We start from the raw sequence: 12,069 nt of genomic DNA, 5'->3' as shown, positions 1-12,069 counted from the left end.
TATATAATATTCAGTATATCCTTACCATATGAAGTTCACAGAAGGTCATTGAAGCCTAAAGGTACCGTCACACTCAGAAACTTTGCAACGAGAACGACAACAATCTGTGACGTTGCAGCGCCCTGGCTAGCGATCTCGTGTTTGACACGCAGCAGCGATCAGGATCCCGCTGTTATATCGCTGGTCGAAGCTAGAAGTCCAGAAGGAATGTAAATGACCTGTAATTTGTTTGCAGTTCAAAGTTGAGAACCACCTGATTGGATCTTTCACAGATGTTTATGCTAATTAGCGACTTCAGTACACATACCTTGGGACATCAAAGCCTTTAGAGAAGTTTCAATGGGGTTGGTTTAAAGGTACCGTTACACTAAATTACTTACCAACGATCACGACCAGCGATACGACCTGGCCGTGATCGTTGGTAAGTCGTTGTGTGGTCGCTGGGGAGCTGTCACACAGACCGCTCTCTCCAGCGACCAACGATCAGGGGAACAACTTCGGCATCGTTGAAACTGTCTTCAGCGATGCCGAAGTCCCCCTGCAGCACCCGGGTAACCAGGGTAAACATCGGGTTACTAAGTGCAGGGCCGCACTTAGTAACCCGATATTTACCCTGGTTACCATTGTAAAAGTAAAAAAAAAAACACTACATACTCACATTCTGATGTCTGTCACGTCCCCCGCCGGCGTCCACAGGGTTAAAACTGCTTTCGGCAAGAGCGCTGCTAATGCACGCGCTCCGGCCGAGAGCTTCCCTGCACTGACTGTGTCAGTGCCGGCAGTAAAGCAGAGCACAGCTGTGACGTCACCGCTGTGCTCTGCTTTACAGCCGGCGCTGACAGTCAGTGCAGGGAAGCTGACGTTGGGGGACGTGACAGACATCGGAATGTGAGTATGTAGTGTTTTTTTTTTTTTTTACTTTTACAATGGTAACCAGGGTAAATATCGGGTTACTAAGCATGGCCCTGCGCTTAGTAACCCGATATTTACCCTGGTTACAAGTGAACACATCGCTGGATCGGCGTCACACATGCCGATTCAGCGATGACAGCGGGTGATCAGCGACCAAGAAAAGATCCTGATCATTCCCCAACGACTAACAATCTCCCAGCAGGGGCCTGATCATTGGTCATTGTCACACATAACGAGATAGTTAGCGGGATCGTTGCTACGTCACAAAAAGCGTGACGTTGCAACGATATAGTTAACGAAATCGTTATGGGTGAAGGTACCTTAAGATATAAATTAGATGGGACAGACATCAGATGGAAGAGAGATGGGACAGAGAGGAGGCTTATTGACTCCTACCATTCTAATGTAATGTATGACTTTATTAATAGATTATGTGCTATTTGAGTGACTGTTTATCTTTTATTAATTAAATTCATTTTTGTTTATTCAGTTTTCGTGTGAGCATTTATTTATTCATCACAATTCCTTGAACCTTAACAAAACACTAGGTTGAGGACATGAGCCATGAAATGCATGTGTGTGAGGTTACCCGGCGTAGATCCGCCACCAGTTTCGCAATTATCGCACACGGCCTTCACGGACTCCAAATTCAGTGGAGACAGCCATTGCTCTTACTCAGCCTGGATAGCTGTCCACAACGCTTGAGCTGTGTGACTGCGGTCTCCAAGGCATATGAATTTAAACAATGCCTGATTGCGGTTTTCCCACAGTACACCGGTGGGGCAGTGTTGAAAAGTGTATCTCATTAAGGGAGAGGTTGAGGGGACAGGTGGAGTATCTACAGGAGGTAGAGGAGGCAGAAGCAGTGGAGGAAGGGTTACATACAGAGGTTTGTCCCGCAAGCCTTGGGGTTTCCAAGATTTGCTGTCTAGTGACACCTTGGTGTCTAGTGTTCTAGTTTACCATCCCTTGGGGTGTAGTGGTTTAGTTCTCTAAAACTAGGTGTTTAGTTCTCCATCTTCTGATGTGTATTGTTTTAGTTATCCAACTTTAGGTGTTTAGTACTTTATTTCTTCATCTCCTGTTCTCTCATAGTTTAGTTCTCCATCTTCTGGTGTACAGTGGTTTAGTTATCTAATTTAGTAGAGTTTGGAGATGCCGTGGAGAGCGAACTGCTGCCTGCAACATCCTTCAGCATGACCGGTTTGGGAGTGGGTCAGTAATGGTGTGGGGTGGCATTTCTTTGGAGGGCCACACAGCCCTCCATGTGCTCGCCAGAGGTAGCCTGACTGCCATTAGGTACCGAGATGAGATCCTCACACCCCTTGTGAGACCATATGCTGGTGCGGTTGGCCCTGGGTTCCTCCTAATGCTGGACAATGCCGGACCTCATGTGGCTGGAGTGTGTCAGCAGTTCCTGCAAGATGAAGGCATTGAAGCTATGGACTGGCCCGCCCGTTCCCCAGACCTGAATCTGATTGAACACATCTGGGACATCATGTCTCGCACCATCCACCAACGTCACGTTGCACCACAGGCTGTCCAGGAGTTGTACAGTATACAACATAATTGGTGTTACAATTAATAAGGGAATTCATATTCCAGACGTCATTGATTTTCTGTGTCTTATGTGGAAATTCGCAAAATGAGGGAAAGAAGGAAAAAGATAAGTCAGCTAATCAGGATGCTGTGCACCTTGTCAGTGGAACTCCTCTGCACAGAGCCGCCCCAGGCAAGGGCGTGGTCAGAATAGCAAAGAAAAATAGGGGATTGTCTCCAGCGATGAATGGCTGCACTTGTCAGATAAAAATGTATATTTTAATTGAATCCACTAAAACGTAACCAGTGTAGGTAACAATACCAGATATTCCACACATATGTAAAAAACCAACGCATTTCAGCATCTAGCCTTAATCATTGTGTCAATAGAAAGGAAACATAGGGCTCTAATATATCCCAATCATGAATGCAAACAGGTGGGAAAAATCAGGTTATAGAACAATGAGGGAATTAGCCTCAAGCTAGCCCGTTGGTTTTTTACCTATGTGTGAAATATCTGGCATTGTTAACTTAAGTTCTTAAGTGGAAATTGACACATTACATTAAGTGCCTGCCTGCAGACTTGAGAAACCTTTGATGGAAAGCCAAGGTGTTCTAAACTGTTTGAGATCCATACTGGGGGACGGCATATTACCGAGGGGACGCCCTCTATTAGAGACTCACTACATTAAGAGGAAGCGAGAGCTGCGGCTGGCCGATCACTTCCTGTTATTTACTTATGCTTGAAGGCGGGGACAGTGAAGTCAGCACTTACTGGGCACAGAGCTCCATGTGACATAACAACCTCATCTGAGCACAGGAGAAAGAGGGCAGACATCGCTGAAATGTAGCCAACACTAGATTGAGATGGGGTTGTCCTAGTAGTGGACCCTTTTCATACACATATCATTTTTGACTATCAAAACAAAAATATATCTTTATTTTCTGTCAAACTGGAAAAATTGTTGTAAATGTTTGTAAAAATGTTTCATATTAAACAGGTCCCCCCCTGTATGCGACTTCGCTGATGACTATGAAGTTTGTCTTTGCTAATAAAGCATTTTCCACATTCGGAGCATGAGTACGGCTTCTCTACTGTGTAACTTCTCTGATGTTTAACCTGAAAGGATTTGTTTAAAGAAACATTGTCCACACTCTGAACATGAATTTTCTTATGTCTGAGAAGACTTGATTCATAAATAAAACAGATCCCACATTCGCTACATGTAAAGGGATTCTCGCCATTGTGATCTCTTTGATGATCACTTAGCAGGGCTTCAGTATTAAAACATTTCCCACATTCGGAGCATGAATATTGTTTTTCTTCTGTGTGCATTTTCACATGATTAATAAGATTTGATTTACTCATAAAGAATTTTCCACATTCTGAACATGTATACGCATTTCCTGTGTGAATTCTCTCATGTGCAGTAAGACTTGATTTACATCTAAAAACTTTCTGACATTTTGAACATGAATACAGCTTCTTTCCTGTGTGAATCATCCTATAATCAATAATATTTGATTTTTCTTTAAAACATTTCCCATATTCTGAACAAGAATACAGATTCTCTCCTGTATGAATTTTCTCATGCGTAATAAGATTGGATTTATGTGTAAAACTTTTTTGACATACTAAACATGAATAAGGTGTCTCTCCTGTGTGAATTTTCTCATGCGCAATAAGACTTGATTTATATGAAAAACTTTTCTGACATATTGAACATGAATACGGCTTTTCTCCTGTGTGAATTCTCTGATGTGTAACAAGACTTGATTTTAAAGTAAAACATTTCCCACATTCTGAACATGAATACGGCCTCTCTCCTGTGTGAATTAACCTATGTGTAACAATATGTGATTTTTTTTTATAACATTTCCCACATTCTGAACATGAATATGGCTTCTCTCCTGTGTGAAAACTCTTATGCTTATTAAGAGTTGATTTATGTATAAAACATTTCCCACATTCTGAACAGGAATGCGGCTTTACTCCCGTGTGAATTCTCTCATGTGAAATAAGACTTGATTTATATGTAAAACTTTTCTGGCATACCGAACATGAATACGGCTTCTCTCCTGTGTGTATTCTCTCATGTTTAACAAGATATGATTTTATAATAAAACATTTTCCACATACTGAACACGAATATGGCTTCTCTCCTGTGTGAATTCTCTGATGTGTAACAAGATGTGATTTCATAATAAAACATTTCCCACATTCTGAACATGAATATGGCTTCACTTTGTGAATTTTCTCATGCTTACTATGATCTGATTTATCTATAAAACATTTTCCACATACTGAACATGAAAATGGCCTTTCTCCTGTATGAATTCTCTGATGTCTAACAAGAAGAACTTTAAGTGAAAAACATTTTTCACATTCTGAACATGAATATGGCTTCTCTCCTGTGTGAATTCTCTCATGTCTAACAAGATCCGATTTACCTATAAAACATTTTCCACATTCCATACATGAAAACGGCCTTTTTCCTTTGTGAATACTCTCATGTTTAAGAAGGTTAGATTTTTGGGAAAAACATTTCAAACATTCTGAACATGAATACGGCATCTCGATTTTGTGACTTTTCTCATGTAAAACAAGATTTGATTTGTTTATAAAACGCTTTCCACATTCAGAACATGAATACGGCTTCTCTCCTGTATGAATTCTCTGATGTCTAGTAAGATGATATTTGTCTGAAAAACATTTCTTACATTCTGAACATGAAAATGGCTTCTCTCTTGTGTGATGTCTCCTATATTTAACAAGATGTTCTCCATGTACATTAAGGGTAGTAGGATTTTCTCTTGAGGACTGACACAGGATATCTTCATCTTTCACATTATATGCTACAGACAACACCACATTTTCTCCAGGACGATCACTTGCATTTTCTGTTAGAAACAAAAATAGATTTTTTTATTTTTTGCAATCACAACTTTAAATGTAAAGGCCCATCCATGTCCCACCTCTGATCCAGGAAGGAGGATCTAGAAGAAATGTTATGGCATTCAATGCACATTAATAGTGAATCCCCTGATCACAAGGAAAAAAGAAGATGCAGAATATGGGATCCTCCAACGGTTCTAGATCCTCAATAACTGTGTCTGAGATGTTCTCATCAATCATCAGGGGAAGCACAAAGGAGACCCCCGGACTTCCAGACCAAGACCAAGAGCAGACTTGCTCCTCTTCCATGATCATTAGTAACATTCAGACTCGGCAAAATCATATTACAACCAAATAATAATTATACAAACAGTAATTACTGACACGAATATGTAATGCCTGGGACAGTAGTGAGGCTGTATTATATCTGTCAATGCCGAAATGGCCACAATCTAATGAATGAGGTCTCATCTTACCTGATGCTACAAGAGGCCGGTGCTCCTCCACCACAACGTGCTTATACTGCTCCCAGTGTACTTCTACATAATCCCACTCCTCCATGGAGAAATAGAGAGCGAAGTCCTGACACCGGAGAGGAACCTGACAACCAACGAGACCAACATCACCCAGAATCCTCCAGTGTATACGATATAATCTCCCAGCAGTCTCCTCTCTGCTCATCACCAAGAATACTCCAGTGTATACTGTATAATCTCCCAGCAGTCTCCTCTCATCACCCAGAATCCTCCAGTGTATACGATATAATCTCCCAGCAGTCTCCTCTCTGCTCATCACCCAGAATCCTCCACTGTATACTGTATAATCTCGCAGCAGTCTCCTCTGATCACCCAGAATCCTCCAGTGTATACTGTATAATCTCCCAGCAGTCTCCTCTCATCACCCAGAATCCTACAGTGTATACTGTATAATCTCCCAGCAGTCTCCTCTCATCACCCAGAATCCTACAGTGTATCTATATATATAATTGTCTAAGGGTTTTTCCGTCTGTCTGTCTGTCCTGGAAATCCCGGCTCTCTGATTGGTCGAGGCCGCCAGGCCTCGACCAATCAGCAACGGGCACAGCGACGATGATGTCATAAAGGATGTAGAAATCCCGCGTCTGATTGGTCGAGGCCGCCAGGCCTCGACCAATCAGCAACGGGCACAGCGACGATGATGTCATAAAGGACGTAGACATCCCGCGTGGCGGCCTCGACCAATCAGCGACGGGCAGAGCGACAATGATGTCATAATGGTTGTCATGGCGACGATGTCATAAAGGTTGCCTCAACCAATCAGCGACGGGCACAGTCTGCCGCGAATTCTGGAATCATCATTGTCCATATACTACGGGGACATGCATATTCTAGAATACCCTATGCGTTAGAATCGGGCCACAATCTAGTACTGTATAATCTCCCAGCAGTCTCCTCTCATCACCCAGAATCCTCCAGTGTATACTGTATAATCTCCCAGCAGCCTCCTCTCATCATCCAGAATCCTCCAGTGTATACTGTATAATCTCCCAGCAGTCTCCTCTCACCACCCAGAATCCTCCAGTGTATACTGTATAATCTCCCAGAAGTCTCCTCTCACCCAGAATCCTCCAGTGTATACTGTATAATCTCCCAGCAGTCTCCTCTCATCACCCAGAATCCTCCAGTGTATACTGTATAATCTCCCAGCAGTCTCCTCTCACCACCCAGAACCCTCCAGTGTATACTGTATAATCTCCCAGCAGTCTCCTCTCATCACCCAGAATCCTCCAGTGTATACTGTATAATCTCCCAGCAGTCTCCACCCATCACCCAGAATCCTCCAGTGTATACTGTATAATCTCCCAGCAGTCTCCTCTCACCACCCAGAATCCTCCAGTGTATACTGTATAATCTCCCAGCAGTCTCCTCTCATCACCCAGAATCCTCCAGTGTATACTGTATAATCTCCCAGCAGTCTCCACCCATCACCCAGAATCCTCCAGTGTATACTGTATAATCTCCCAGCAGTCTCCTCTCTGTTCATCACCAAGAATCCTCCAGTGTATACTGTATAATCTCCCAGCAGTCTCCGCTCATCTCATCACCCAGAATCCCCCAGTGTATACTGTATAATCTCAAAGCAGTCTCCTCTCATCACCCAGAATCCTCCAGTGTATACTGTATAATCTCCCAGCAGTCTCCTCTCATCACCCAGAATCCTCCAGTGTATACTGTATAATCTCCCAGCAGTCTCCTCTCATCACCCAGAATCCTCCAGTGTATACTGTATAATCTCCCAGCAGTCTCCTCTCACCACCCAGAATCCTCCAGTGTACACTGTATAATCTCCCAGCAGTCTCCTCTCATCACCCAGAATCCTCCAGAGTACACTGTATAATCTCCCAGCAGTCTCCTCTCATCACCCAGAATCCTCCAGTGTATACTGTATAATCTCCCAGCAGTCTCCTCTCACCACCCAGAATCCTCCAGTGTATACTGTATAATCTCCCAGCAGTCTCCACCCATCACCCAGAATCCTCCAGTGTATACTGTATAATCTCCCAGCAGTCTCCGCTCATCTCATCACCCAGAATCCCCCAGTGTATAGTGTATAATCTCAAAGCAGTCTCCTCTCATCACCCAGAATCCTCCAGTGTATACTGTATAATCTCCCAGCAGTCTCCTCTCATCACCCAGAATCCTCCAGTGTATACTGTATAATCTCCCAGCAGTCTACTCTCATCACCCAGAATCATCCAGTGTATACTGTATAATCTCCCAGCAGTCTCCGCTCATCTCATCACCCAGAATCCCCCAGTGTATACTGTATAATCTCAAAGCAGTCTCCTCTCATCACCCAGAATCCTCCAGTGTATACTGTATAATCTCCCAGCAGTCTCCTCTCATCACCCAGAATCCTCCAGAGTACACTGTATAATCTCCCAGCAGTCTCCTCTCATCTCATCACCCAGAATCCTCCAGTGTATACTGTATAATCTCCCAGCAGTCTCCTCATCACCCAGAATCCTCCAGTGTATACTGTATAATCTCCCAGCAGTCTCCTCTCATCACCCAGAATCCTCCAGTGTACACTGTATAATCTCCCAGCAGTCTCCTCTCATCACCCAGAATCCTCCAGTGTATACTGTATAATCTCCCAGCAGTCTCCTCTCATCACCCAGAATCCTCCAGTGTATACTGTATAATCTCCCAGCAGTCTCCTCTCATCACCCAGAATCCTCCAGTGTACACTGTATAATCTCCCAGCAGTCTCCTCTCATCACCTAGAATCCTCCAGTGTACACTGTATAATCTCCCAGCAGTCTCCACCCATCACCCAGAATCCTCCAGTGTATACTGTATAATCTCCCAGCAGTCTCCTCTCACCACCCAGAATCCTCCAGTGTATATTGTATAATCTCCCAGCAGTCTCCTCTCATCACCCAGAATCCTCCAGTGTACACTGTATAATCTCCCAGCAGTCTCCACCCATCACCCAGAATCCTCCAGTGTATACTGTATAATCTCCCAGCAGTCTCCTCTCACCACCCAGAATCCTCCAGTGTATATTGTATAATCTCCCAGCAGTCTCCTCTCATCACCCAGAATCCTCCAGTGTATACTGTATAATCTCCCAGCAGTCTCCACCCATCACCCAGAATCCTCCAGTGTATACTGTATAATCTCCCAGCAGTCTCCGCTCATCTCATCACCCAGAATCCCCCAGTGTATACTGTATAATCTCCCAGCAGTCTCCTCTCCTCTCAACACCCATAATCCTCCAGTAAAATCTCCCAGCAGTCTCCTATCCGCTTATCACCCAGAATCCTCCAGTGTATACTGTATAATCTCCCAGCAGTCTCCTCTCCTCTCAACACCCATAATCCTCCAGTAAAATCTCCCAGCAGTCTCTGCTCATCACCCAGAAACCCCCAGTGTAATCTCCCAGCAGTCTCCTATCCGCTTATCACCCAGAATCCTCCAGTGTATACTGTATAATCTCCCAGCAGTCTCCTCTCATCACCCAGAATCCTCCAGTGTATAATCTCCCAGCAGTCTCCTCTCCGCTCATCACCCAGAATCCCCCAGTATAATCTCCCAGCAGTCTCCTCTCCGCTCATCACCCAGAATCCCCCAGTGTAATCTCCCAGCAGTCTCCTCTCCTCTCATCACCCAGAATCCCCCCGTGTATACTGTATAATGTCCCAGCAGTCTCCTCCCATCACCCAGAATCCCCCAGTGTAATCTCCCAGCAGTCACCTCTCTGGTCATCACCCAGAATCCTCCAGTGCATAATCTCCCAGCAGTCTCCTCTCCTCTCATCACCCACAATCCCCCAGTATAATCTCCCAGCAGTCACCTCTCATCACCCAGAATCCCCCAGTGTAATCTCCCAGCAGTCTCCTCTCATCACCCACAATCCCCCAGTATAATCTCCCAGCAGTCTCCTTTCATCACCCAGAATCCCCCAGTGTTATCTCCCAGCAGTCTCATCTCATCACCCAGAATCCCCCAGTGTAATCTCCCAGCAGTCTCCTCTCATCACCCACAATCCCCCAGTATAATCTCCCAGCAGTCTCCTCTCACCACCCAGAATCCCCCAGTGTAATCTCCCAGCAGTCTCCTCTCATCACCCACAATCCCCCAGTATAATCTCCCAGCAGTCTCCTCTCATCACCCAGAATCCCCCAGTGTAATCTCCCAGCAGTGTCCTCTCATCACCCAGAATCCTCCAGTGTATACTGTATAATCTCCCAGCGGTCTCCGCTCATCACCCAGAATCCCCCAGTGTAATCTCCCAGCAGTCTCCGCTCATCACCCAGAATCCCCCAGTGTAATCTCCCAGCAGTCACCTCTCCAGTCAGCAGCTCAGTGATCTTGTTGGCCAGTTCTAGGACCTTCTTCTCAGGTGTCGGGGAGTGCAGGGGTTCTGTGATGGGGCTCTGGATCTTGCTCCGTCCTCCGGTCATACAGGGGGTCACACGGTCACCGGACGTCTTCTTCACCACCGTGTGCTCCTGTGTACAGTGACAGACGCCGATCACCACAGATTCTATCCATCTTTTCAGTCCGGTTATATTAATAGAGATCAGAGTGATCTCATGGGAGACTCTCACCTTTCCCTTTAACAAGTCGATTATCTCCAGGGCGAGGAGTAATATTCTTGCAGTCATGTTGCTTTTGTCCTTGTCGCTCCTCGTTGGGTCATTTTTCATCCTGACGTCCTGGTACTGACCCTTCTGTCCTTCCATGTACTCCCACTCCTCCATGGAGAAATAGACAGCGGCATCCTGACACCTGACAGGAACCTGACAAACACACAGTTAGGAGCAGAAATCATTGGCCAGAGAGGAATCCTTGTGATTTCAGCTCTGCAGGTCGCGAGTTTGGATGTAAAATGAAACAACTGAGATGTAATGGAAGTGAAGACTTTCAGGTTTATTTAAAGGGGAAAAACAAAAATCTCCTGTGAAAAGTTTAGGAATTGCAGCCATCTTTCTGCAAATCCTCCTCATTTTAGGGGCTCAAACGTAATTGGACAAATTAACTGTCCTGTAAATAAAAAGGTCATCTTTAATCCTTTGCAGCAATGATGGCCTGAAGTCTGGAGGCCATGGACGTCGCCATTGCTGCTCTCCTACTTTGCAAGGCTTTGCCTCCTTTCCTGCAGAGATTTCAGTTCTCCATTGTTTGTGGCTCGTTCTCTCTTCAGTTTTGTCTTCAGCCTGTGAAATGCGGCTCGATTGGGCTGAGATCTGGTGATGACTCGGTCATTGTACAAATCTCCATTTTTTCGCAGGATGTTTTGGGTCATTGTCCATCTGTTCTGTGAAGCGCCGTCCTATCCTCCTTGCTCTATTTGGTTGGATCTGAGCAGAAGCCATCGCCCTGTACACACAGAAATCATCCGGCTGCTTCTGTCTTCAGTTCCATCATCAATAACCACTAGTGACCCGGTGCCATTAGAAGCCACGCACGAACGCACCATCACACGTCCTTGTGATTTCAGCTCTGCAGGTCGCTAGCTTGGATGTAAAATGAATCAACTGAGATGTAATTGAAGTGGAGACTTTCAGGTTTAATTAAAGTGGTTGAACAAAAATCTCCTGTGAAACGTTTGGGAATTGCAGCCATCTTTCTACAAATCCTCCTCATTTCAGGGGCTCAAAAGTAATTAGAAAAGTAAATTTCCCATAAATGAAATGTTTATTTTTAATCCTTTGTGGAGAATCCCTTGCAGCAATGATGGCCTGAAGTCTGGAGACCGTGGACATCTCTGATCTCGTCCTGTGTGAGGCTTTGCAGCAATTGGTTGAGATCTGGTAATGACTCGGCCATTGGAGAATATTCTACTTCTTTGCATTCGCAGGATGTTTTGTGTCATTGTCCAGCTGTCCTGTGAAGCATCGTCCCATCATCCTTGCTGCAGTTGATTGAATCTCAGCTGAAAGTATCTCCCTGTACACACAGAATTAATACGGCTGCTTCTGTCCTCAGTCACATCATCAATCACCACTAGCGACCCGGGGCCATTGGAAGCCACGCATGCCCGCGCCATCACACCACCTCCACCATGTGGTGCAGAGAATGTGCTGTGCTTTTTTGTATCAGGAGCCATTCCAAGCCTTCTCCATACTTTCTTTTTCCCATCCTTCTGGTACAGGCTGATGTTAGTTTTATCTGCCCCAAAAATGCTTTTCCCCGACTGGGCAGCTTCTTTAGCTGTTTTTGGCTAAGTCTAAT

The 12,069-nt window shown here is 44.9% G+C and overlaps 1 protein-coding gene across 1 annotated transcript in view; it reads right to left on the bottom strand.

The window, feature by feature from the left end:
• Nucleotides 1–1,027: 1,027 nt before the first annotated feature.
• LOC138638916 (zinc finger protein 665-like) overlaps nucleotides 1,028–12,069 on the bottom strand; it is a 54,322-nt gene continuing 43,280 nt past the window's right edge. The window contains exons 4-7 of the mRNA XM_069728664.1: nucleotides 10,443–10,634; nucleotides 10,179–10,343; nucleotides 5,824–5,947; nucleotides 1,028–5,352 (exon numbers count right to left, since the gene is read on the bottom strand). Coding sequence (XP_069584765.1) covers nucleotides 3,440–5,352; nucleotides 5,824–5,947; nucleotides 10,179–10,343; nucleotides 10,443–10,634 — 2,394 coding nt within the window. The 3' untranslated portion in view covers nucleotides 1,028–3,439. The remainder of the gene's footprint in view (nucleotides 5,353–5,823; nucleotides 5,948–10,178; nucleotides 10,344–10,442; nucleotides 10,635–12,069) is intronic.

The sequence above is a fragment of the Ranitomeya imitator genome, chromosome 5 (assembly GCF_032444005.1).
Source record: "Ranitomeya imitator isolate aRanImi1 chromosome 5, aRanImi1.pri, whole genome shotgun sequence".
In the NCBI taxonomy this organism is placed as follows: Eukaryota; Metazoa; Chordata; class Amphibia; order Anura; family Dendrobatidae; genus Ranitomeya; species Ranitomeya imitator.
The sequence above is the reverse complement of the archived record's forward strand: the minus strand, read 5'-3'. Positions and strand labels throughout refer to the sequence as shown.